This window comes from Sitophilus oryzae, unplaced genomic scaffold (genome assembly GCF_002938485.1).
Source record: "Sitophilus oryzae breed Bouriz unplaced genomic scaffold, Soryzae_2.0 scaffold_111_pilon_pilon, whole genome shotgun sequence".
NCBI classification, from domain to species: Eukaryota; Metazoa; Arthropoda; class Insecta; order Coleoptera; family Curculionidae; genus Sitophilus; species Sitophilus oryzae.
In genome coordinates this window covers 5,676,503-5,704,323 of record NW_022145749.1, presented here as the reverse complement: position 1 = coordinate 5,704,323, position 27,821 = coordinate 5,676,503, and the positions used below count along the sequence as shown (strand labels likewise).

Here is a 27,821-nt window from a genome sequence, read left to right as displayed (position 1 = left end):
CTGAAAACCTTTGTCGAAAATAGATTATAATGGAATTAGGGACCATTTTTAAAATAGCCGAATTTTTTTTTTCGAAATATCTAGTAAGCCATGAACTTTTCCAATACTCTGAAAGGCGATTTATGAAACCAAAAAACTACAATTCTTTCCCAATTACCGGCTCTTTATCTTCAGTTTCCGAGATACCCATAGAGAAAATCGTAGAAAACTCATCCTGTATAAATAATATTAGACTTCTGCCATACTATTTTTATTCAAAGTTTTCGATATACAATTAAACCTACAAAAAAAAACACAACGCTTTATTGTACAAAAAGCCAAAACAGCTTCATCGACAAAGCAAAACAAAAAAAGCACAAAAACAAATATACAAAAAATGTCATACAATACAAATCAATTCAAAAAAAAAATGTACGTCATAAAATTACAAATAAAACATATATGGACATTGCAGAACACAGGCGTATCTAGAAAATTTTACAAAAGGAAAACTGTAAATGGATAAAATATAAAAAAAAAGATTAAGCCTAAAGATTAAGCTTTCCAACTTACATCACTCATTAAAATAGGCTAATAAAACTACTTTTTCAAATTTGTCAAGCTTTCGAGAATTTTATTCCCATCATCAGGACAGTTTGACTGAGTCAATTAGCAAAAAAAAAGCCTCTGTACAAAAAGGCCTTAACTAGCATCATATGACATTGGAATACAAGGAAATTTCCTTTATAAAATATTAAAATACATATCCAACGACATTACATTTTTGACTGCTCGATCAAACAGTCACTGTTTGATTGAGCTCGAAACAACAATGTAGAAATTAGTCTTAGTAAATTTAAAAAAAAATTGTTTTATAAAAAAAGGTAATGTCGTTGGATATGTATTTTAATATTTTATAAAGGAAATTTCTTTGTATTCCATTGTCATATGTCGCTAGTTTTAAGGTCTTGTTGTGCAGAGGATGTTGTTTTTGCTAATTGGCTCAGTTAAACTGTCCTGATGATGGAAATAAAATTCTCGAAAGCTTGACAAACTTAAAAAGGTAGTTTTATTAACCTGCGTGGTGATTATTGACTGCATCCTCACTAAAATTTTGAGTTTTTTTCCTAACTGTCAGTGACGAGTAAACCTACTACTCAGATGCAAAAAAAACGCAACAGAGAAATTTTTGGTCAAATTTAAAGTGTTATATTTTTGTTATTTTTAGCCCTATTTTTATGATTTTTTTAGCAAACTGCATGTAATTATATCAACTTTAATTCGTAAACTCAGTTTTTTGTAAACATTAGTAATTAGCATATTATACAGGGTTAATCGAGGGGTTGTTTTTTTATCCTAACTTTAAAACACCCTGTGCAATAATTTCCTGTGTAAATTTTCCTAAAATATAATTTTGCGGTAAGAACCATGTCTCCTGAGCATTTTGTTTCTTGGGTCACGTCAATACATACTTTGGTTAATTTTTAAGAACGAAATGAACTGATCACGATCAATTTGCAATTTTTTCAGTTATCATTAGTTTTGATGTAATTTTTTTATAAGAGGAGATGGTTTTGGTGACTATTATCGAAACGTCATTACGCTGCATCGGATACTCTATACTAAATTAAAAAAAACGGTAAAGAACGATACAGTTCTGGTTTTAGTAAATATTAAAAACGATAACAGAACTAACGATATTAAAGAAAACATCTGTAATACTGTAACAGAAAAAAAAAATTGGAAAAAATACCCTAATACTTTGTATTGCCTCCTCTGGGTTCTATAACTGCCTGTATACGTTTGTTCATACTGTTATTGGGGCTGCATTATCATATTGCGTTATGTTTTCCCATTCTTTTTTAAGGACTTCGCCACTTCTAACCCTCCTGCTAAGCATTTCCCAAACGTCGAACATGATGGGCAGTTCATAGTAGTATATAGTTCACAATAATCACTAAAGCTGTCTTGTCATATGGAAAAAAACCTGAAAGAGAAATTATAATTATTGAAAAAATTGCAAATTGTTGGTGGCAAGCTCATTTCGCTCTTATAAATTAACCAAGGCATGTATTGACATGATCCAAAAAACAGAATGCTCAGGAGACATAGTTCTGACCGTATAATTATATTTTAGGAAAATTTACACACGAAATTATTGAACAGGGTGTGTCAAAGTTACGGTAAAAAAACAACCCCTCGATGAACCCTGTATAATATGCCAAATACTAAAGTTTATGAAAAACTGACTTTACAAATTAAATTTGATATAATTATATACAGCTTGCTAAAAAATTCATGAAAATAGGGCTAAAAATAACAAAAATATAACAGTTTAAATTTGATCAAAATTTTCTCCGTTGCGTTTTTTTGCATCTGAGTGTATGTTCACTCATTAACTTTATCTGATACATTTTTAATTCATTCCACACATTTAATTCATACTGAGGAAAGAAAAAATTTACGATTCATTTTGCAGGAGAAAACTTTACTACAACGTCCATTATAAGTGGTCACGAAACTTTTCAGGTAATTTATATTAAACTGTTTGACAGCTTGACTTAATCGACCCATATTATTGTGGATTTATTCGATGACGCGTATTTAAAAAAATCCGGCGACAACTTGACGGAAAAAATATTTTATTTAATATAAAACGCATCGATTTTTTTTTGGTTTGATAAAGGTCGGTATAAAAGAAAAAATAAAACAATGATTGGGTTCAGTTTGATAGTTGCCCGAACGCGTCGTCATTGTCAGTAAAGACAGCATGCCCAACGAAAACATAAAACACCTGAAAAACATCAAACTCATCTCGTTTTCGCGCAACACTTTTTGTATATCTCCTTTTTTGACATGCGACGAACCGGTACGGTATTACTTGTGGAGAATGTGTTATGTGTTTCTTAATTAGTGTTATGTTGTTGATAAGTTTGAGGCATAGATTCGAAGAAGTAGACGAAGATCTGGCTACATAAAAAACCCTATTATCGTTACATGGCTAATTTTTCTTGTGACGTATCCTTTTGTGTATCCATTATGAAATAGTCACGTCTGCCAGCGCTATCCTGGAACTTAAAGCGGGGGCGGCCAATCGAAAGAATGAAATTTTGACACTAAAAATATTATAAGGTACAGGAGTTATAATTGCCAAATAGCTTTTATTTATTATTAAGAAACGTGCAAAAATTATTAGCAGACATTTTTCTTGTGGCTAAAATGCCGGCAGACAACACGAAAGAGGCATAAAATTTTGACAAAAAAAAACATCGCATGTTTAATTATTTAAAAAGCCGTATGCAAAATGACAGACAAAAAAAACGTGGCTCAATCAGCGCTAGACAGTTATCAAAAGTGCGATATTACTCTATACAGGGTGAGTCTTGAATAAGTGTAAATATTCTCACAGCTGGTAGATCTCGATAAAACGAATATATTTTCTCTTTACCGTCTTCCAAATAAGTCCAAAATATCCGAGTTATTTAAGTTTGAAAATTAAAAAAAAAAGATTTATGTTTATATCATTTTGTGAGCGACCTGTTTTTTTCTGTATTTGCATTCATTCTTTTAATGTCGTAACCATAGAGTAAAGCCATGAGCATGGTAAGTTAGGAAACAATTATACCGTGCGTAAATTTGCGGTGAACAGGCAGTTCTAAAAAGTTTTCTAAAATATACAGGAAAATTTTTAAAAAAGTTCACGGTTTACAACATCTTTTTTGCGAAAAAAAACTCATAGACGTGTTCCTGGGGTCAAAATATATCACCCCTAAAAGTGTTTGCACTTATTTAAGACTCACCCTGTATAAGCGTTTTCAGGAAACGCTCGTCGCGTTGTCAATTGAAACATAATACATGTAAGTCTACAAAAATTTTACGGTGCAGATACTGACTCAGAGGAAGACTCGTTTGCGAGAGCGAGGATCTGCAGTACGATGAGTCAGATATAAATAGTGAGGCAGAATAGTAAAGGTATGATATCTGTTTTTGAAATAATAAAAAAAATATATAATATAATCGTATATAAGATTTATCTATACTTAGATCGATGAGGCGGCTAGCGTTCCCTGAAAGCGCTAGAGTAATATCGCGCTTTTGATAACTGTCTGTCACTGATTTAGCCACGATCTTTTTGTCTGCCCTTTTATATACGGATTTTAAAATAAATAAATATGACCATCCACCAATCGGCATGCATGTATGCCATAATTTTTTTAGAAAAATGATGGCCTCTGGAAAAAATTTCATGCCTCTATCGCGTTGTCTGTCGGAATTTTAGCGACAAGAAAAATGTCTGCCAACAATTTTCCACGTTTCTTAATAATAAATAAAAACTATTGTAACTAAATTATATAACTCGTGTACCTTATAATATTTTTAGTGTCAAAATGTCACCCTTTCGATTCGCCGCCCCCGCTTTAAGCCCCGAGATCGCGCTGGCAGACATGACTATTTCATAATGGATACTACACACAAGAATACTTCACAAGAAAAATTAGCCATGTAAAGATGATAAGGTTTTTTATATAGCCAGCTCTCTAGACTATATTCATTACTATTAAAGGTTGTCGCCCACTAGATGCGCTGGGAAGAGAATTTTTTCCGACTGCGAAGGAACTGCGCCCACTATAGCGCGCTTTTGAAACGCGGCAACGCTATTTAGTTATAGTCGAAGTGTTTTTTACTTACTGTAGTTTAGTTTTTAAAGCAATGAGTTCAAGTACGGACGAAAGCGTATTTTTTGTGCTCTTCTAAGAGAGGAAGAGGAAGAGGGAGTAAGGAAAAGTTTGGACTCATACGATTAACAAAAAAAGAAAGAAGTTTGGAGAATTTTACCATCTTTTTCCAGATTTAATAAAAGACAAGATCATTTTTTTCAGTATTACAAAATATAAAGGAAACATTTTACGCACTCCTCAATTGAGGGTTTTAGAAGCAAAACACCGAGTATCTCTACTCATATTTTTTCAGAAGAGACAAATTACTAATACTTTTGATAATTCTTATTTATTCTGATGTGTATATTAGTTATGTGGTGAAAAAACCCTGATCTTTTTTATATATTTAGGTAATTAGAATTTAAAAATTGGAGATTGTCACTTTTGTTAAAAAGTGGAGATTGCCGGTTTTGCCTCTACACCCCTCAATTATATTAAATCTTTGATAGAACGGCATTTCGTCCATCTGTCTCTAGTGAGGGAAGACTTAAAAAAATATCATATTCCTTTATGAAAATCGATTTGCCTAATTTACCTTTAAAAATACAATTCTACCATTGATACGTATCACTAGTTCCTAGTCAAAAAGCCAACTGAAAAGACTCGAATGCAAAATTATTTCCAAAACGCGGGAGACGGAAAAAAGTTGCTACGGAAAAAAGTCTTCCGACTTCTTGACGGAAATTCCGCGGCGCGCTTCTGCGCTGCGCGCACTAATGTGCGTTGGTCCATTTAAATACATGGCAAGCAGACAAAAGAAATTTCCACATGGCGCCGCGCCGCGTCGCGCTGCGGTCTAGTGGGCGACAACCTTAAGTGATGATTCGTGATTTGCTTTCATTGTGTTTGTGTGTCCTGTATGAGAATATTAAGTGCCATGGTGTAAGAATTTGAAAAACTTAACGGCTTAGTATTGCTGACATAATTCTAGTATTCTATTTATAATAATACCGTATGATCGAAAAAAATGGCGTCCAGTTGGCTGGGAAATGAAGATCGCTGTCATTTTAAATGTAATTTTATATGGGAAATGTCATCGATCGTCATTTCCCAGCCAACTGGACGTCGTTTTTTCTCGATCATACGGTACCTACAATAAAATATGAATTTATTTAAATGAAATAACATTAGTAATATACCTACTCTCACCGGCACGAAAAACCGGCACTTTTGATGTATTTCAAAGTTTTATATGTTTTGTTCTAGTAGGCCGATAGTGATGATTTTTTAAGCAGTATGTAGCTAAATTATTTGATTTTTTAGTATCTCTTTCGAAATTAAAAATGAAGGTCCCCATCTCTCAATTATACGAGGGGAAAAATGTTGATATTTTGGTGAAAGTTTGGAACACCCTGTGGAATATATCAAGACAGCAAGGAATTTAAAAATATTTTCTCGTCTAGCTACATCCTTTTCCGATAGTTGTTTTTTGGTTGATCTCAATAGCTTTATTTTTGTTGGAGATATTCGCTTTTGAAAAAGACACTGACATTTTTTCGTAATTTTTACATTAAAACCATGTCTTTGTTTTTGGTCCTAGTCAACAGACCTAGTACGTTGTGGTTCCGTAGCAGATCTTTTTGTCGTAACATTTACTTTGTTTAATCTTGTTCGGTGCAATGTATTATAAAGTTTATAGCGATAAACTAAACAATAAGTCGATTGTCTCAATTCGAAGTTCTCTTACGAAGGTTCCTTGACGTCTAGCATATGAACTTGTCTCGAGGAAGCGACGCCACTGTACTTCGTGCACATCTAAATCTGTTAGCCACAAATTTTAATATGTATCATCTTCAGTTAAACCAACTATAGAGGATCCAACTTCTGGACTTAAAACCATCTCTGCTAGAGTAACTGTCCAACAGCCAACAGACAATAATAACATGATTTTTCAATAACAGTCACCTTACAAAAATCATAAATACTATTTCATAGGTCTGTTGACTAGTAGTGGGAACTATCGAATGAATACTATCGAAACATTCGATAGTTGCAATTCATTCGAATAATTCGATAGTTAGTAAGAAAACATTCGTTGAAAACTATTCGAATAAAAATTATCGAATAGATCCGTCATCTGCCTTGAAATATTGTATTCTAGTAATTCGGCAGCAAAAACCATTCATTTATAAAATTCATTCATTTATGAAATTCATTTATTCGTCAGGATCGATTTTAATAAAATATTAACTGAATTTTAGTTGTCGTCCGGCGACGTAGGTTTCTTTCCGAGAAACCCGACAGCAGTCGGTGGCAACGCTATGAAAGAAGCCGGCATCTTTGATTTTTTGCGGAGTCAGATATAGATAAGGACACATTGTTTTTTTATTGAGGTGCTAGTATTTACACAGAAAATACATTATGAAGGGCGCTGTTGCCATATTTTGGTATTAGTTGATATTAGCAAAGAATATTATTGTTTGGCTTTAATTAGTTAGGGATAGTATGTCTATATATTCTGCATTTTTTTATTAATATTCTGTTGTTACACTGCAATAATACTTGTTATTTTGGATGTAGGAAAATGATTTTTAATGTTTTTAAGCAAAGACTGGTTTAATAAATAATAATAACAGTAATAATTTGTTATACCTATTAACAACAAAATTTAAAATCATTTAATATAAATATTTTTTTTAAGTAGTAGCAAAATATAAACAACAAATTAGATTTGAGAACAAAATTATTTATATTAGATCCTATTTAAAAATAATATAGTCTCTAAATTTTTTGGCAACGTTGGTTTAATAAATAATAATAATTACAGAACTAATTTGTTATATTAACAACAAATTTTAAAATCATGAAATATAAACATTTATTAATTTTCTAAGCATGCAGTGTAATGGAAGGAAAATATAAATAAAAAATTAGAAATCAAAATTATTTATATTAGATGCTTTATATTACTATTTCAAAATTATATTTACTTTTACTGGCATTTACTTTAAAAAATAAATGAAATATTTCTTCGCAAAAAACTACATGTAAGAGAATTAGCATAAACAAAATACAAACATCGTTAACTTTTTTTTTAAATTGGCACGTGTAAAACTTTCATTTTAATTTTCTCACCCCATAGTTTGAGTTCGATAACCATAACCACATTACTTAAATATGATTATTAAGTTGAACTAATTCATTTATTAAAACATCTAAAATACAAATATGTATTTTTAAAATTAATTGTAAGTTCTCATCTCTCTTAAAAATTGCTACTTCTCAAAATGTCCCATTAAAAAATAGACCATATACCATATAAAATTAAATAATTGAAAGATCGGACTACGGAAAACCACACAAATTATCGGAAAAATTTTGACCACCTGCACATGCACACAATCGTCAATAAATAAAATTAAAAAATAACTACTATTTTAGTATTTTAACTATTTTAATAAACGCAAAAATAGCACAGTATTTATACGGCAAAGTTATAAAAATTTGGAAGAACCAATAATGCCACTGACGCATACAAAAATCAAACGAATACTAAATTTCATTTATCTAAAGCATTCGATAGTCGTGGCGAACGATAACCATTTAGTCGCACGGCGAGGTTGTCACATATGCTTTAGTTTACAAATGAATGAATGATTTTATTCGAATAAAACCATTCGATAGTTGAAATCATTCATTCATTAACCATTCGATAGTCTAATTCATTCGATAGTTCCCATCGCTACTGTTGACTACTACCCTTGTATATGAATTTTTAAAGTAGCTCAACCTAAGACGTTTATGGATGTAAAGCACCAGATGGCGGGGCGTATTACACAGTCTTTTACTACAGAAAAATATTTTTTGTTACTCTGAATTTTGAAGCGACCAATAAAAACAGAGAAAATAAAAATCGATAATTTTCGGACTGTGCCAATTGGTTACTAATCGACCAGATACTTTTTATCTATTAGATATGCTATAAAAGCTGGTAATTATACAATTCGACCATTGTAAATACCCGACAAATTCCACAAGGCCGACGAGGCCGATGCTTTTCACTGATAAGAAAAAAAAAATGTTTGTTTAGATAATTTTCGAGATATTTTTTCTTTCTGAATGCACATTTTTAAAGTATTTTATATTCTTTGTCCGCTTGATCTATTATACTGGTTGCACGTATCGAAGTTCTGTTTCTTCTAGTTTTAAAAAATGTCCTTATTTCTTTATAGTTGTAGTGTAAAATTAGATTAATTTTATTAAGTTTAATTATAATGTTTAGTGTAGAATACAAGAAATAGTTTAGTAGTATTTTTATAGTTATTATTTTGTAGTTAAGTAGTAGTTGAAGGGATAATTTGGTTATTTTTTCTTTTTGTTTGATTAATTAGTAAGTTTGATAATTTTTTCAGTGTAAAATACAAGAAGTAGTTGTGTAGTGTTTTTATAAGAGATTATATTCGTTTATTTTGTAGATGAGTAGTAGGTGAAGGTATTTGGGTATTTTTTCTTTTTGTTTTTCTTCTAATTGTAGTGATCCTATTAAGTATTGTTATAGATACATATCTTCGTTCAAGTTCGTTGAAAAGTGCGTTATCATATAATTTTGGTTTTCTGGTAGTAGAATATACGAAAAAAAAAATCAGATCAAATCTATTTTAAATTAAATTAATCGAGTCTTATTAATCAAATTAATCTAGTCAGATAATAATAATAGTTAGTTTCTAAATACTATACAAGGTGAGTTTCCTACGATGTTCTCTATGGGTATCTCGGAAACTACTGGAGATAGAGAGTCGGTTTAATGGGGAAAGAATTGCAGTTTTGTGGGGTCATAAATATGCGCCTTTCGGATTTTTCGGAGAAGTTCAAGGCTTACTAGACATTTCGAAAAAAACAAATTTTGGCTATTTTAAAACTTGTCTCTAATTCCATTATAATCTACCGTATAATCGAATAAAAACGGCGCCAACGATGGCTATGAAATGAAGATCGTTGTCATTTTATATGTAAAATTATATGGGAAATATCATCGATCGGGAGATATCATCGATCGATAAAATGTATGTGTTTTCTGTTTTTTTGTCTAAAGCCTGTCATTTTTGACATATAACACAAACATTATGTTTTTTTTTAAATGGGAATCCTAGTTGGCCATGACTTCATAAAAAGCGCCATTCTTTAAGCTTTTCAGCGATATAGGTATAATATGTTTTTTTTTTTTCGAAAAATTACAAGTTATAGCCAATTCTTTTCTTTCTTGGCTAATTCCCATACCAATAATACCATGCCAATTAGTTGGCATCAAAAATGTAAAAAGTTTTATGTTTTCAAAAAAAAATGTCGTAAAATTCGTAAGCACTCAATTTAGAATAAAATAATCTAAGAATGAAATGATTCTTTTATAAACCTGCATTAAATCAAATTAAAATAGGTATGTAATTTTTTTTTAAATATTAATTAACAACAACTAGCATTATCATAAATTATAAATAATGTACCAACATATCGAAATAATAATTTTTTTGTTAATACGGTTTAGAATTCTTAAAATAACAGGCAAAAATAATCCACAATTTACAATAAAATAAAAGTTTCGTTTAAATTTCTGAATCAGCTGATCATTATTAAAGTTCGCAGAAACCCGGGGCTATATTATTACATTACTCTGAGGAAAATAATAATCGATATTTTTGACTCCGCCCCGAAAGGTTCACGATTTGTCCTCCAGTTGGCAGCACATTTTGTCTAGTCGGTTGAACAACTTTAAGAATATATAAACAAGGCTACTACCAAAAGCTAAGGATTTTTAATATTAAATTTACTAAAAAATCTACTAAAAAATGTTAGTGTCTTCTTTAATAGCGAATATTTCGAAAATAAATAAAGCTATTGAGATGAACCAAAAAACAAAGCATCGAGAAAAGATGTAGGACAAAATGGTTTTTAAATTCTTTACTTTGTAAACCACTCCATAGGGTGTTTTTTTATAACTTTCTCTTCATTAACACTTTGTTTTTCCTCGTATAATTGACAGATTGGAATTTTCATTTTTAATTCAGATACTAAAAAGTCAAATAATTTAGCTACAAATTGCTGGAAAAATCATCAAGATCGGTCAACCAAAACACAATATATAAAACTTTAAAACACATCAAAATTTGAAGGTGGTTTTTTTTCGTGTCGGTATGTGGGGGGGGGGGGGTAAGTCGATTACTTAAAAACATAAAGGATGCTTATTTAATTATAAACTAACATTTTTAAACAAATACTTAAATATGAGGAGAGACATTTCATTAAAATTCCAATTAGTAGAATTATTTTAAATTAATAAAAGTATATTACCACTATGAATAAAATTTCCAATCTAACTTGATTCATATTTCGCTTTAATTCGTATAAAAAGGTACATATTAATTTAATTTGAAGATATACATTCAGTTTACTGGTAGCTATTTAGAATAGAATAGAATAGAATGAGTGGGAGGGGGGTTAATCACTTCGACCTTACAGATCCATTGTGTCCCCCTTTCTTGAATCATAACTCATCATACAGTCCCAGGGCTTTGACAAAAGCCAGTATCTGGGACGGTTTTATAGAGGGTAGTTCTCCATCTCCAATATCAGTCGTACCAAAATTCATGGCACGAATGGTTGTCGTCTCGGGCACTCAGTGATGAGGTGTACTGGTGTTACCCCATCTTCCCCACAGAATCTGCATTCGCCGTTTCTTCTTAGTTTCAATCTACTGAGGTGTTCATTGAGGAGACAGTGCCCTGTTAAAAACCCCGTGACAATCCGAAGATTGTTCTTACTCAGACCCAGGAAGGTCTGTGATTTTTCTTGATCATAAGCCCTCAGAAACTTCTTCGAGTGTCTTAGACCATTGCAAGATTTCCATTCCAGGTTGCGGATGGAATCTTCCAAGTTCTTTAGTTCCGCCTTGAGTTGGTTACCACTTGGAAAGCAGAACGGTTCTGGTCCACTTAGTGGAGTGTTCGCTCCTTTCCTAGCTAGATTATTTGCTTTTTCATTGCCTTCTATCCCTTGGTGAGCAGGCACCCAGTGTAGGAGGACTTTGTTTTCTTTGCCTAATTTATTCAGCTTCTCTATGCATTCTTTGACCAATTTCAAATCGATTGATACTGAGTTGATCGCCTTTAACGCTGCTTGACTATCAGATAAGATGGCTATTTCTTGTTTCCGATAGTTCCTATCTAAGATAAGTTGTACGCATCTCTCGATAGCGTAGATTTCTGCCTGTAGGATACTAGGGTAAGTGCCCATTGGTTCGGAGTAATTAGCTCTCGGCCCAAACACTCCGATCCCTGTTCCCGTATTGGTTTTGGAAGCATCAGTATACCAAGTTATGGTATGGTCTTTTAACTGCTGGGCAAGCGTTTCGCTCTTCCAATCCTTCTTATTGCTCAATACTACATTGACATGTTTGTCAAAGTTAGTTAGCTATTTAGTTTATGAACAATTCGACTGGTCTATTCTAAAGTCACACGATTAAGCTTGACCGGCACAGCGTTGCCCATTTTTATATATTTTCTTTTAATCAACATATTTTAGGAAACAAAAATAAATTAATTATACATATATAAACAGGTATTATTTACATCAACAAAACTCACCTCCTTAACAGCACTTAACGGACATAAAGGGGTCATTATTACCGCTTTCCCGTTCAAAATATTCTAATAAAGTTACGATTTTTTTACGACTATTAAATAAGCTATCTTGTACACTTCGCACTAAAAGAGGTTCTAAAAAGAACACTGTCAAAAAATATCACAACACAATTCGTTTAATAAAAACCAAAAACTCGTCATACAAAACTAAAGTGCCAAAACGAATGACAATGTCAGGAAATAAATAAACAAATATGGCACCTTGACATTTTTTACAGCAGAGCTACCACCTGAACCCCCAGCGGTAAATTTAAATTCCAGTTAGTCATTCCGGCGACGAATATGTTGCCATAGTTGGCAACAATGAATTTAAAAATCGCGCCCTCGATTACGTAACTAAAAGTTTAATTGGTATAAAATATATATTTAACTGCTAAAGAACCAAACACCTACTGCCACTAATCCTATAATACATCATCATTTTTATATGCCCTTTACTGAAATAAACATATTCAGTTCATATTGCCAAGTTTTATTTTTTTTATAATTGACATAATGGTTAGTGAGTGACGTAATACTAAGGTAGTAAAATAGGTGATTTTATAAATATCTATCTAACCGAAAAAAAAAAATAAAAATGAAAAAAAATATAAAAAGATCTGCCAAATACTATGCCGAATTAATTAAAAAACGTGGACAGTATAATTATTTACACGCATGCAAGTTAGCTGACGCATATTTTATAATTATTATATCTAATTAAATTTTTGATATTAATCAGATTGTTTAATTTTATCTTTATTCAAATATCAATTCAACAGCAAAACAAAGACGCTAAAATTGTTGTGTACATATCTTATTTAATTTAATGCTACTTATTCAAAAATAACTAACCTTTATGAAAACTACAAGGGAAAAACCAGACGCTACACGGGAAAAACCATGTCACATTTTCAAAGAAATTAAGATAGTGACGCAACTTTATAGACAAATTTCAGCACCATACAGTTTGGTTATTTTGCCGTACAAGGGAAAAACCAGCGTAGTCCACGCGTAAATGACAAAAGCCAGAGATATCCTTACGCATGGATGACAAACATGCATCTTACAGTTAGTATAACATGTAGTAAATGTATGTATTCTAATAAAAACCTACTTAAATATTAATTTTCTTCCTACAAGAAAAATATCCTAGTTTAGATTTAGATTTTATACAACCTTTAATTGGACATCCCTGGTTTTTCCCCTGTTTTGTTTGCATTTTGACATTTTTATTTCAGTATTTCAGAATATTGCGATAATTAACAATATTAATGATTCGGAATTGGTAGTAATATATATTTTTCTAATTATTCAACCGAAAATAATGTATTTCTTTAAAAATTAACGAGGGGGATAAGATTCTAACACTAAATTGCATTTTTCTCGGCTCATTAAAACGGACAAAGCTGGTTTTTCCCGTGTAGTCGTCATAAGTTAAAATTAAAAAAATTATACGGGGCATATTAAACTTTTTGTAAATGTTATATTGACATATGATACTCCATTTGAAATATCGCGAAGTAAAACATTATACTTAGTTTTGACCCACCTTGTTTATTATAAGCAATTTAGTCTATTTTGGTATAGTTGGCAATGAAGAAGACACTATAAATAATTTGAACTGAAAGTTCTTCTTACTTCCGTCTATCTGTCTCTCCCTCTGAGGACTCCATTCGGGTACCTCTATCTACGTGCCGAGTCTAGGGTTGCCAAGCGTCCCCTATTCCAGAGGACAGTCCTCTTTTTGATCTCACTGTCCTCTTTTCTCTCATGTATTGAAAAAGTCCTCTTTTTACATACCAAACTCAAAATCTAAAAAATATTCCCCTATCGCCACAATGCTTTAAAAACTTGTTAATTTGTGTCTTTCGCTACTCCCACTCGAGCTTTATTTTAACAAGTTTTGGGTATAAATATTTTTAAAAAAGTAAGAAAGACAATCAATCGTATGCCGTTTAAATAATTTTTGGTAAATTTTAGAGATTTGGGCGAGGTTTCAAAAAATGTTTCGCCTCCGCCTCTTTTTTACCCTCTCATCCTCTATTTTTTATTTTGAAAGATGGCAACCCTAGCCGAATTTGGTTCCAATCGACTCATAATTACGAAAAATCCTGATGATTTTGTACATTTCGAGGCATCGATCGGTTCGAAACGTCGAGGGCCTCATCCTATATCCCGTCCCCAATTATGTCGAAATCGACCCACATTTTTCTTCAATAACAAATCGTTAGTCTCACCCTGATGAAGATGTAAACGAAACGTCCTATTCAGCTTTACAAAGTGGGACCGTGTGCACCGTCGCTCACATAGCCTACCCACCAAATTTGGTCACAATCGGACGACATCAACTTCTGACGTTTCTTATGTCAAAAATAACAGTCACAGTGACACGATTAGGTTGGGCTTGGTCCAATCTATCGACAAACCAAATTTCATTTAAATCAGACGAATTTTTTATTTGATTCATTGATGATGGGGTTTCGTAGTGCACGAAACGTCGTCAAAATATCACGAAAAGATGAGGCTCTTCAAGCCCCATCTACATTCCGAGTTTCAGCCCACTAGCTCACATAGGGCCCGAGTTATGACGATCCGTCGTTACCTCCGACTGTTACCACTTTTCCTCTCGCGTCTCATGTGTCACGGCCTTCAAATTTTACTCCCATTGCGCGTAAGGAAGTTTCACTTCAAAAATGGTCATATTTCAAATTGCATTCGGTATAAATTATAACATAGAAGTTTTTGAAATAAGAATATTATGAAACGCTCTATTCAGTTTTAAAAATATACAGGATTCCATTTAAAAACCAAACATCAATTGCCTTCGAAAAGGCTTTCTTTTTTTATCTTTCTTTCCATTAATATTTATTTTTATATTTTCGTTACGTGTCATTATAGATTTACCTAAATAGCAATTTTGCCTCTTGTTAAGCCGGCTCTCCACTAAAAGTAAACAAACCGTTTAGTCGACTATTCGAAGTTCAGAAAAATAGTCGACTTTTAATGCCACCGGCTTTGTTTTTCTTTGCCGCTCGAGACATGGTATATTAAATAGAAATAACCAGCCGCGACAATGTTTGTTAACATGTAGAAACCCGTCTTTACCAGACCAACCCCAATTATTAATTTTTTGGTACCTATTCGGTTGTACTTTTCCAGGGGTACTAGTACAGTATCTATCGTAACTACAAGTCGTTCTTGAACAGGAATTACGCCTCGTTCATCATAATCATCATCATTTTCAGTTTATTTAACCATTTCCAATTATGGTGTAGCTTGCCTCACATACTCTCTTTGTAGTTGGGCCCTTTCTCTATTTTTGGCTATGCGGTCCCAAGTTATCCCTGCTAATTTCCTAATATCATGGTCCCATCTCAGGTTCGGTGTTCTTCTAGGTCTCTTAAGTCCTCGTGGATACCATGCTGTAATTATTGTGGTCCATCTGTTGTCCGTCCTTCAAGCCAGGTGTCCTGCCTATAGCCACTTGAGGGATTTGACTCTGTGGATGATATCTATTACCTGGGTTTTTGTCGTGTCCACTTTATTTTTTTCTACTTTAGATAAAGTGGCATTTTAGATTTGAATATGATTAAGTTTCTTCCATAAGTACTCCATGCTAACTTAATTCTTCTGTTGATTTCTGGTAGTAGATTTCCCGAGCTGTGTATTAGTTATCCCAAAAACGCCTCATTAAATTGTGTTTAATTTAGAAATCCTAGGGTTAAATAATTGGACCAATGTTTCAAAGATAGATGAACTTATTGTCAAGAAATGTTTAAAATGACTATAGTTCATTACGAAGAGGATTGAAGATTAAATGAATCATTACCACTTATACGTTTTTCTTTCGGAGGATAGAACGTACTAACCAAAATCGACATCGGCATTGACCACGACAAGACCACGACAACATATTAAGGTGCTTAATTAATTATTGTATTTTTATTATTAATAAATTAAATCTTATTTATGAAAAAAAAGAATGTAAATAAAAATCGACAGGATACTTCATGATTGTAAGGAGACTTTAACCCAAATTCGTCTTTTTCTACTAATGATCTCTTCCCATTCATTTCATTTATTATTATGCTTTGCTACTTTTTTATGAAACTAAATATGCTACACATATGTCTAGGACAAACATATCCTCCTCCTTAGTTCCTAAAAAACAGGACGATTTTTTGATGCGCAGTAATGAACAGATGTGATGTATATCCACACAGATGTGAACCCAACATCTTTTTCGCACTCAGAACGGCCCAGGAGAGCATAACAAAAGATATATTAAAGAACCAGCTTTCTTAAAGTTCTCTCTCGAAAACGTTGCTAGCTTTTAGGCTATAAGTAATACAGCGAAATCTTTATGGAAATGAAAATATAAAATGACACCAATCACAAGCAAATCGTACATCCGATGAACGGAGGCATGAAAATGCAATAAATATAAAGCTGCGTAATTTTCTAATCAATCGAAGTCTTTAAATTCAACCAATAAAATGAATATCGTATCATCGCATCGTCGGATAACGGATGCATGAAAATCAAGCTTTATTGGTAAATGTAAATTCGGCTTAAGGTTAACTCAAATTTGATTATCTCATTTTTTAGTCGAGACCACTAAAAGACGGGGTATTTGTAAAATCCAAAATGTTTGATGTTTAGCCGACCTGTCAACGGCATCTGTCCCGTTGTTTCGCCTACATTATGTCATACCGACAATTCAATTCAATCTGTTACAAGATAACGTTCGGCGGTGTTCGTAATGAGACAGGCCCGCGTTAATTTTCGCTTTGTACCGACCCGCCACTCGATTATTGGCGCATCATTATTTGGCAGGAATTCGAAAATTGTTTTTTTTCATTCGCTCTCTAATTATATTGGGTAATTAAGATCCGTCCGAAATTCGGTCACTAGAATAATTTCTAAATGGATCGGAATGGAAAACATTTCGTTGTATTTTCGTACTTTTCAAGATCACGGTCGAACGGAAAAATATTTTCAAGGTATTTTCGTGGCGAGTCAAAAATTACATAAAAGTAAATAATAGTCTAAATTATTCTTAATTAAAATTGCATCTTTTGACGATACTGGGTGCGTCTCAGAATTGGCTCACCCCCTATAACTTTTTTATTTTTTCAGATAAAAAAAACCAGATTTGGGGTATTAGTATATGACATAAATTAGGATTAATTGACGTATTCAATTATTTTTGGTCACTTCCTCTGTCACCGGAAATGACTACAACTTTTGATTTTTACATGGCACCCTCGGTATTTTTTTTACTTTGTTGGATAGAAAATGCCATTCTGAATAGAATGACATCTCATATGCCAACTTTTGACATTCTCGCTTAAAAAATCGCATTTTAAATCCCACTGTTTTTTGCTTTATTGAAAACACTAATTTTTAATCAAGGAGCCTTGGAAAAATAAATTTGATCCTCTAATGTTTTCCGTGTCTTGTCCTGGCCGGTTAAAAGATGCCCAAATCCTATTTTTAATCATATCTCAATTTTTTCAAATGGAATGAGGGCGGCTCTTTAGCATATTTGGAAAAAGCATTTGTTTACGAATAATTTGGTACCACACACATGGTATTTCGTGTCAAATTGTCGTTATGAACCGCATGTTACAATTTCAAATAAACCATATACGAAAATGTCAAAAGTTGACATATGATATGTCGTTTTAATCAGAGTGTTATTTGTTATCGAATAAATTAAAAAAATACCGAGGGTACCATTTAAAAATCAAAAGTTATAGTCAGTAAAACAGGAAGAGACCGAACACAATTGAATACGTCAATCAATCCTAATTTATGTCGTATACTAACGTATCAAAATGCATTTTTTTCTCCGTGTCCTTTACAGTCGAGGAGCTTGTAGCTGTCCGGCTGAGGTACCCGTGATGTGGAGGATCTGTCTCCATTTTCTTCGCCTGTTTAACTTGGTCTCTCCTTAGACCTGACACCGGTGTTGTCCCGAATCTGTAATAGAGGTTATATCTGTCTTTCTCTATTCCCTCCTTAGATATAATGTCAATTCCTATTGTGAGGACCTGACCATGACCCTCCTACCTCGAGTTGATGACTAGCCAACTCGATGCCCTTACATTGGAACTTGAGATCTAACTTCCCTGAAGTGCCTGGGATTATTTGCGCTTCAAATGTATTCATTATTTGTATAGAACACATCACAATTTGTAATAGTTCTTTGATTAGTCCAAATAATATTTTGTAAACAATCAGGGAACTCAGTAGTATCAAATGTGTAATAAATTTTTTAACATGACACGTTTTTCTTCTAAACAACCAAAACCGCCTGCTGAAAAACGATTTTTTACAAATTATTACCCCTATCATCACTATCAAAACCATTACTTATTGTACATCGTTAGAATCGCAGTGATTTTATTTATTTAGATGTTTTAAAATCTAAAGGTGCGTCCAGACAGCATTTTAGCCCGAACGAACAGAACGAACCAAATGTGCAGAGCAGAATAAGTCTGGACCTGTCTCCGAACATATCCGAACAAGCCAAACTTTTTCTGGAGCCTGTCGGTAAATCGAAATTGCTCTAAAGGATTTAGCGTTCGCCGAATTATTCACTTGACGAGAAAAGAATTGAGTTCATGCTATTCGCAGCATTTATGTCGTTCGCGCTCTGTCACTGGCATAATTTTCATTTGAAAATGTAGTAGGATAGGGAAAAATGTTTAAAACTGATCCATTTCTTGTAACAAGTGTTGTAGTACCTATTTAATATTATAATAAATATTTTTATAAACTTTACAGGAAGCTATATTCCATATTGGGCATGGTTTAACGGGTGGTTCATAGATGGCGATGTAAGATTTTTATTATTTTTATTTTCTCTGGTCTGTTGGCGGTAAAGAGACTGATTTGTTCGAACGTTGCTTCTTGGATGAATGTGCTTAATTGGGATTGCAGTTTGATTTAGTTATTTTTCCCGATGATTCAGACATCATCACAAGTTAGTAACTCGATACATGTAGATACAATTTTCATATCCACTGGCATAGCAGTTTTTTCTTAATTTTTATCTCCTTACAAATTATGAAAAAAGCACTAAAAGCTACTGCTAAATCAGCATTCATGTTTGTTTTTATCTTGATACTTGGTTAGTGGTAGTTGGTTTTGTAAATTTACTAGTAAAAACTTAACCACAATCTTAAGTCACAACCAAACCAAAACACTTCGAGCAGATGGAACATTTATTAAAATTTATATTCGCGCGAACTCAATGATTTTTTCTTCAGGCTATTTTATTCTGCTTGTTCCTACGTATTTGGTTCGTTCTGATCGTTCGGGCTAAAATGTTCAAGTCTGGACGCACCTTAATATACACCTATAAGAAAACAAAGTTGATGATGGTTGTGAAAATAAAAAACGTTGGATGACATATCTAAAAACACTGTTGTGTAGATGAAAAAAACGGTCAATCAAAGTGTTCTTTCAGTTTTGAGATAACTTGAAAAAAATCTTCGATTTACGTTTTTTCTCGAATATCTCCGGAACTACTTGGAATTTCAATGTATCTAAACGGCATATTATTAGGCACATTAATGCGCAACTCTATCCTATTTTAACCATTCTCCTACCCCTTATAGTTTTCGAGATACCAATAGTGGGGATCCTATTTCAATTACCCTCTATAATTTGAAAAATTTATTTACCTGTTGGACTGTTGGGTTTGTTTACTTGTTGAACATGTGTGTTTGGAGTTGTTTATATTTCAGCATCGACATTGAGTTAATTTCGACCATAATATTTTGTTTTATTAAACTACGATCAAATTCTCAATTATTTGGCTTGCTTACAATTTTGATTAAGTGACACATTAAATTATCTAGCAAGTTCTCCTAAAGCCATTTCCCAACTAAAATTAAATTAATTCAAATACATTCTAACTTATAATAAACTAACGTGTTGACAAATACCGCGATGATATACAATGAATTATCTTATTTTCGCTTCTAAACTTGCAAATAGTCGTTTTTTCAGACACTGGCCACTCTAATGACCCAAGGTATCGTTCTCGACCACTGCCAGATTTTTTTCTTGTGCCGATCCAGGACCTTGTTGTTTATTTTGGCCTCGATATATAAGACATTTTGGTGTTGGTATTTGTAGTTGTTTGGCCAACGCGTTGAAAATATCGAAATCAATCAAATCGGTTATGGTAAAAAAAGTCGTTTCTTGAATGTCGTCTCGACGCGGCAGTGTGGACGGGGTGCAATTGATACTTTACACGCCCAGAAAGTTTTCTATATCGCCGTTTAACCCGCCTCTGCTAAAAAACTATGTACGTAGATCTAGATTTTATTTATAACTTAAGATAATATTTTGAAATTAATATTAAGACATTAATTACTTCATTAATCAACAACTTTAGAGTAAAACAAGACTCTACACCCAACTAACAACTGTCCGTTTTATGTAAGAAGATTAACAGAACTATTTTTATAGAGTAATATTGTGTTTGTAAATATTTTAAAAACGTTTATACAACGCTTATAAAACGAAAAATGGCGCACTCTTGTGCAACAATGTAATCGCAAAACATTTTCCGATGCACGTCATCAATCATATCGACATTGACACTAAAGTCTCGAAACCTGACTAAATCAAATTTTGACAAAAATGTTTAAATTTGTTGTACAATTTAAGTTTTTTTTATATAAAAGCTCTTCATTTTACTTTATAGAGCAAATGATTGTCACAGATATTTTATTTAGATTAAAGCTGCAAAAATTAGTTTAAACCTTTGTTTAAACCGAATTTTATTATTGCTATGTTGGTCACATTGCGCCGTTATCAGCAAAATTGTCGTCATAGATAAATGAAACAAGTTTAGACTGGAAAGTGCCCATAAGGACAATGTAAACACTATTTGGCGCTATTCTTGCAACGGTCGCGACCCAAAACTTTTGAGAATTTCGGAGCGGTTCGGCTTTTTCCGGAATTATATCGTCAAATATTGTTTATTCAAATTTATTATTATTTTCGTTTAATTTTTTAAATAAAATACAGTGTGTTGCATACAAGAAACTTTATTTTATATGAGGACGCATGTATGAAATCCCTATGAAACATTGGAAACCGACGTTATGCCACGATTTACGATGATTTTTGCAGTTCACAGTTCACAGCACAGCTTTTTAAGTTTATAATGCCACTTTTTCACAATTATCACCGGTTGGAGTAAATAAAACTTGAATTAAACTCACAAGATAGCAATAATTACTTTGAAAATGGACGCTATAAACACTTTTCGGAATTTCTTTAATGAGAGCGCAAAGAATATACCTAGCTAGAAAAAGAATGGACTCTGCCACATGATACAAAGAATACAAGGTATAATATTGCGCAGGTTGGTCACTACGTCACAGGTGATAAACGGCACCATTGGTCGGCAAGCTCTGCGCGCCAATTTCAAATTGTCAAACAGATGACATAATAAATGTGAAAATAATTTTTCAAGTGTCAAGCTCGATGATTTGACATAACTTTTGGGGTTATGTCCTAATTCTTCCCTATTTTAGGTCTTTTTTTATTTGTGGCAATTGGACAATATTAATATTTTTTTGTATGGCGTATGACGTCACAGGTGGTATGCGCAAACTTAACGAAATTGGAGCCGCTATCGATCATACCTTGTTTTCTTTGTACCATGACTCTGCCATACTGAAAAATTGTCCTACAGAAGTGGCGCCATCTATTGAGTAGGGCTTGTTTTATATGGATCGAAGCGCGGGCTTTTTGAGCGTATTTATTGAATTTTACTCTAAAATAATTAAACTTGATTATTAAATCTTATTTTTTACACAAATTCAACAATACTAATAACAAGTATCGTTGTGATGTGTAAAAAATAAGATTTAACAGTATAATTTATACAATTATTAAATAAAATTAAAGCCAAACATGTGAAATATAATTTATTATTTAAAGTTTTTATTTATAAGTCGAATATTTAAACATCGTTTATTATAATAAAACAAGACCAACGTAATACGCCCAAAGTTTTGTAAATGGAGTAAATATAAGTAGGTACTTAAATGATGGCAAAAATAAAAGACTTACATTATATTTTTAGGACCACAAACAAAAGAAATTGTCTAATTAAAACACATATAACAAATTATAGTTTGAAAAACATTTTGATAATCATTTATTTGATAATATTATGATTGGCGCCATGACAACGACAATATTTTTTGAGAATTTGACAATAATATGACAATGGCCGTTGGAAACTATAGAAACTACATAAAAATTCTGATTTAACGCCATCTGGCAATAACTAGTAGCAACTTCTTAACCTAAAAATTAATTGCTCTACCACCTAGCGCCTGAGGCTGGAACTATTTTATTTGAAATTTCCGTGGAAACGGTGGAACCGCTTTTGCTATTTCACTTTCCCGCCCCTGTGAGAGCGGTTTAGATTTTGAAAGATTATTATGATTTTTGAAGATTCTGACTTTGACAAGAGAAAATTATTTCTGTTTTTGTTTGCCGTTGTTCTTAGCGACCGCTATAGCAGCGTCAGATCGCGTATAAAGCATATCGCGCACTTATGCGAAGCGCGGCGCGGCGCAGCGCGGCGAATTTTTGATGGGTCCGCTAACTTATGCACGGTTTTGCGTACGCGGTTGGTATTTAAAGTTGTTTTGAGCTGACCGTTTTAATTTTAGTGTTATCTCTATGACGGTTTGATAAAGGTGTGTTAAAATTTCATTATGTGCTCAAGTTCTAGCAGCAGTTCAGAGGGGAGATTTTCTTACTTTATGTACAATAGCTGAGGAAGAAGAAATGCGTGAGAACAAAAAAAGAAAATCTTGATTCATAATATAAATATAAAAGAAATACGTACGGAGAATTCCATCACCTTCACTCAGATCTTCTGGAAGACGAAAGAAAATTTTTCAAGTATTATAGAATGACCCACGAAAAAATTTAGTGAACTTCTTTCTTTGTTAAGACCAAGTATAGAGCGTCAAAATTCTAGATTTCGCTGCTCAATTGACGTTATCGAAAGACTTTCAGTTTGTCTCAGGCAAGTTTTTAATATTGTCTAAATAAAATTAATAGAGAATAATTTATATTATTTTATGTAATGCATGCTTTTTTAAATGGATAGATTTTTTCATTATTCTAAATTAAGTAGTCTGTACATTGGTAGAAAATACTTTATTTTATATGTGATGTACAAATAGCAATACATAAATAAAAATTACTTTTGTCCGGGTTCATCGGGCGAAAAGCTGTTATAACTTCGAGGTGGTTCATTGAGAGAAAAGCTGTTATAATTTTGAGGTGAATATTGCAAATTCTCCTCAGAATGGGCTGGAGTTGTATGCATAGGAAGACACTCGAGTGACTGCTGATGCTGTCGTGTTGGAATGCCATACGTGCCTGATGAATAATTTAAATTATACTGAGATGACTGCTGCTGAGAAACATGTGGTTTATATGGTGGCAGTGTATGTATATTTGTACTTTGGGAAGACAGAGTCTGTTGATATGCTGAAGGAGGGGATTCATCGACTTGAGTATATGTTGAGGTGGTAGGCGAGGTGATATTTTTTAATTCTGCTTCATGAATTATCTCTGATATTTTAGATTTAACCTGAATCTGCAATATAGGTGGAAAAGTCCTGACAGATTCCTCAACTGATTGAAAATATTTTGTTAAGTGGTCCTTGGGAGTATGAATTTTTGATTTTTTATAATTGACATATTCCTGAAGTGCTACTGAAGTTGGTGTCTCTTTTACAGAACTATACTTTCTTTTTTTACTGCTTTGTGAAATAGAAGATAAAGGGCTGGGTGCGGATGATGGTGACGCCGGTGAAGGAACCGATACAACTGTATCAACTATACCATCTGATTCAGGTTCTGTGTTGATTATGTCTTGTGTTGAATAATTTGATTGTTGGGGCCTTTCTGCTAAAAATGGTTTCATAAAACTCATTTGCTGTTCTAGTCGCCAAGGCTTTGATTTTGTAGCGGCTTGTCCACTTTTTGTTTGTCTGGACTTCTGTGCTTTTCTGTAGCACTCCCTCAAATTGCGCCATCTTTTTCGGCATTCTTCGGCTGAAAAGATAATTTACCATAAGGTAACATTATTATTCACCTTATACGAGTATTTAGACAAAAATGTAGAAGATAATTTTAAGTAACGAGTAAATAACTTTATGTTTTTTACAGATTTTTGGCAACTGGAGACACCTTTGGAACAATAGCAATGAGCTATCGACTTGGTGAAACTACTGTTAGAGAGATAGTTTATCAAGTGTGTGAAGAAATATGGCGCGTACTATCCCCCAAATTTTTGCCAGTACCCAACAAAGAAAAATGGAAAAATGTAGCAGAAGAGTTCCAACGGAAATGGAATTTTCCAAATTGCGTGGGTGCCCTTGACGGAAAACACGTAATTACAGATAAACCTCCAAATAGCGGTTCACGTTATTTTAACTACAAAAAAAGTTTTAGTATTATACTTCTGGCCTTGGTCGATGCTAATTATAGGTTTTTGGCAATTGATGTTGGATCTTATGGACGTAATAGTGATGGTGGAGTATTTTCTTCTTCAGAATTTGGAAGGAAATTTTTTAAAGATGAGCTAGATTTTCCTGAAAAAAGAAATCTACCAGGAACAAATATATTAATGCCTCATGTAATTGTCGCAGATGAAGCTTTTCCTCTCCATGAACATTTAATGCGTCCATTTCCTGGCTCACAAACTTCAGGACAAGAAGACAAAAAAATATTCAATTATAGACTAAGTAGAGCAAGAAGGGTTTCCGAAAACGCGTTTGGCATTTTAGTAAAAAAGTTTCGTTTGTACCAAAGAAAGCTTCAAATTTCACCTGAACATTTGGATAAAGTGGTTCTTGCAACATGTTGTCTTCACAATTTTTTGAGAGATTGTGATGTAAGTGGTGGGATCTCAGAAGAAGAACAAGAAGATGATAGAACAATACCTCAAGGTCTAATAGATATCCCCGGAATTGGTGGAAATCCATCTCTTTATGCAGTAGATGTCAGGGAAAAATTTAAGAATTACTTTGTTTCTGAGACTGGTTCATTACCTTGGCAAGTCGAAATGGTTAGAAGAGGCAGAAAAAACTAGATATATAATAAGATTATAACGATGACTAATTATACAGGGTTGTTTGAGTTTTAAATAAGTGCAATTTATTTTAGGGGTAGTGTATTTCAACCCCTGTTTTTCAAAGAGAATTTTGGAAATATTTTTAATTTTCATATAAATCATAATATAACTTGATAATATGGCAGCATAAGTTGTAGATTAAATTTCGTTGGAATTTGACTTTCGAAAAATCGGTTTGCCAAAAATAAGCTTTTTACGTCAAGCAGTTTAAGCAGAATCGTGGTTAAGAAATTACCCAACTTTTTGGAACACCCTGTATGATTTTTTAAAAAAATTCATAATATGTAAAAAAAAAACAAATAAATTATGCTTGTCCAAGCGTTTTCCCGAAAGACTAACCGTTTTTTAAATAACAAATATTGTAATATTTGAGGGGCGTTTTCACACTCTTGGAATTTGAGATTCGAGAAACCCCTCCTTATCGAACCTCTACACCCCACAGTCAATCCGTTTGCCAAAAATCAGCTTTAAACGTCAAGCAGTTTAAGCAGAATCGTGATTACTCTATGGTCATATTTTATGAAACACCCTGTATACATTTATAAAAAATCTTAAAATATGTAAAACAACAAAATAAAATATACGTGTGTAAGCGTTTTTTCGGAAACTTGACCGTTTTTTAAATAAAAAATATTGTAATATTTGAGGGGTGGTTTCACCCTCTTGGAACTGGCATTTCGAAAAATCCCTTCTTATCGAACCTCTACACCCTAGAATCAACCTGTATGCCAAAATTGAGCTTCTTACGTTGAGTGGTTTGAGCAGGATCGTGATTAATCAGTATGTCAGTCACTTAAGGATTTTATATATTAGTATAGATAGATAACTAATAGTTTTAGGTATATAAAACTATATACAAAAAATTATAGAATTTTACTCAGAATCTCTGCGTAAAATATGTGCTCTCTACATTTAAAAGAAATATTAAATTGGGCATCTCTTAAACTTCTCTAAAATTTGTTCTTTGTAGTCTTTTGTTGTAATTGTTAAAATAAATGAGATAATGAACAAAGAACTTTAGTCTATCCTTCACTCACCCTGTACAACAAATTCGTACTACGTTTATGTACCGCTACCCACTCCATAAACTTGGGAAATAATTAAAATTTCATACCTTTTATTCCGCATTTTTCTTCAATTTCTTCCCAAATATTGTCCCTTCTCAATTGATTATGATAATTGGGATCTCCAATATCATATATCTCTTTATAACTTTGTATAATTAAAATGAACGTTTCATCATCCATGATAAAACAATAATTAAATTACAAGTACTAAACAAACTCAAACGAAACAAAACGGCTCTTGATTAAACGTAACCTAAATGCCAATTAGTAATACATTAATCGTAGAATCCTTCATCCGAAGACACCCGAAATAGATTTCGAAAATGACCGAAAACAGAGATAGTTTCCGCAGACCACCGCGCCAGCGTTGCCAATGGTCCAAAATTATATTCCACGGCGAACATACCCAAATTCCACAAAATTCCACAATCACTAGCCAGGTTCGGTCTTTAGGTCTGCGACCAATCCGATATTTTTTTTATATAAACCACGTGATCTTAAAGGGATTTTACATTATATAGTGACGTGTGATATCTGATATGTCGAAAATTTCGTCGGATTGCTTGCAGATCTAAATACCGAACCTAGCTGCTAACCTCGACGGCGACGCTCTTTTTACAGAAATCTGTAAAATTATGATGAGTTCTATAATATTTTTTTTTACTATTAGCTAAATAAGGAAAAAAAAAAGAAAAAAAGGAATAATTCCGAAAATTCCACAAAATTCCACATTTATTCTATTCCACAAACGTTCCACAACATTATTACGAATTCCACACATTTTGTGGAATTCCACAAAGATTGGCAACGCTGCACCGCGCACTAGGGCACGCGAAGCGCGCCGAAGAGAATTTCCTCGCTTTGGATTCCAGGTCTGCAACGAACGGCGCTTCGGCGCGCGGTGCAAGCGGTTGCTTCGCTTGAGTCAGCGGACGTGCATTATATAACACAAATTTAATCCGTTGCACGGTTTTTCGCCGCGCTTCGCCGCGCCGCGCTGCGCATAAGTGCGCGATATGCTTAACGGTCGCGACCCAAAATAATTTTGCGACCTAAAATTTTTACGGGCTTTCCAATCTAAACTTGTTGCATTTATCTATGGTTGTCGTTTATTATTTGACAATTATCCTAATGTCAGTCATTATTTTTTATAATATCGTGCTGTTGTTGAATCTTTGTGAGTAATTCTCGATTTTTTGCCTATTTTCATAGTCTTTTTTTTAATTGTACTTTTAAGCACAAA

At 33.1% G+C, this 27,821-nt stretch overlaps 3 protein-coding genes across 5 annotated transcripts in view; 2 read left to right on the top strand and 1 right to left on the bottom strand.

The window, feature by feature from the left end:
- The window catches only part of LOC115884722 (troponin C-like), a 124,677-nt gene that overhangs the window by 29,397 nt on the left and 67,459 nt on the right, over positions 1-27,821 (top strand). Inside the window, exon 1 of one of the 3 annotated variants that reach the window (XM_030903411.1) lies at positions 2,659-2,848. The exons of 1 other annotated variant lie outside the window; for it this stretch is intronic. In XM_030903411.1, coding sequence (XP_030759271.1) covers positions 2,750-2,848 — 99 coding nt within the window. In that variant the 5' untranslated portion in view covers positions 2,659-2,749. Of the gene's footprint in view, positions 1-2,658; positions 2,849-20,464; positions 20,637-27,821 lie in introns of those variants that run through there. One more of the 3 variants, XM_030903400.1, reaches the window with a different exon arrangement.
- LOC115884688 (putative nuclease HARBI1) lies at positions 23,312-25,646 on the top strand. Its single transcript, XM_030903341.1, has 2 exons — positions 23,312-23,390; positions 24,545-25,646. The coding sequence occupies exon 2, from the start codon at positions 24,582-24,584 to the stop codon at positions 25,467-25,469; it is 888 nt and encodes a 295-aa protein (XP_030759201.1). The 5' UTR covers positions 23,312-23,390; positions 24,545-24,581; the 3' UTR covers positions 25,470-25,646.
- LOC115884678 lies at positions 23,389-26,934 on the bottom strand. Its single transcript, XM_030903330.1, has 2 exons — positions 26,626-26,934; positions 23,389-24,430 (listed from the first exon to the last, which is right to left on the bottom strand). The coding sequence occupies exons 1-2, from the start codon at positions 26,756-26,758 to the stop codon at positions 23,568-23,570; spliced, it is 996 nt and encodes a 331-aa protein (XP_030759190.1). The 5' UTR covers positions 26,759-26,934; the 3' UTR covers positions 23,389-23,567.

Excerpts from the sequence above, each read along its gene's own strand:
- LOC115884688 (XM_030903341.1), top strand. The coding sequence starts at position 24,582 with ATGAGCTATCGACTTGGTGAAACTACTGTTAGAGAGATAGTTTATCAA.
- LOC115884678 (XM_030903330.1), bottom strand. The coding sequence starts at position 26,758 with ATGGATGATGAAACGTTCATTTTAATTATACAAAGTTATAAAGAGATA. Across the intron at positions 24,431-26,625 it reads AGAAAAATGCGGAATAAAAG|CCGAAGAATGCCGAAAAAGA; the intron begins GTATGAAATTTT and ends TTATCTTTTCAG.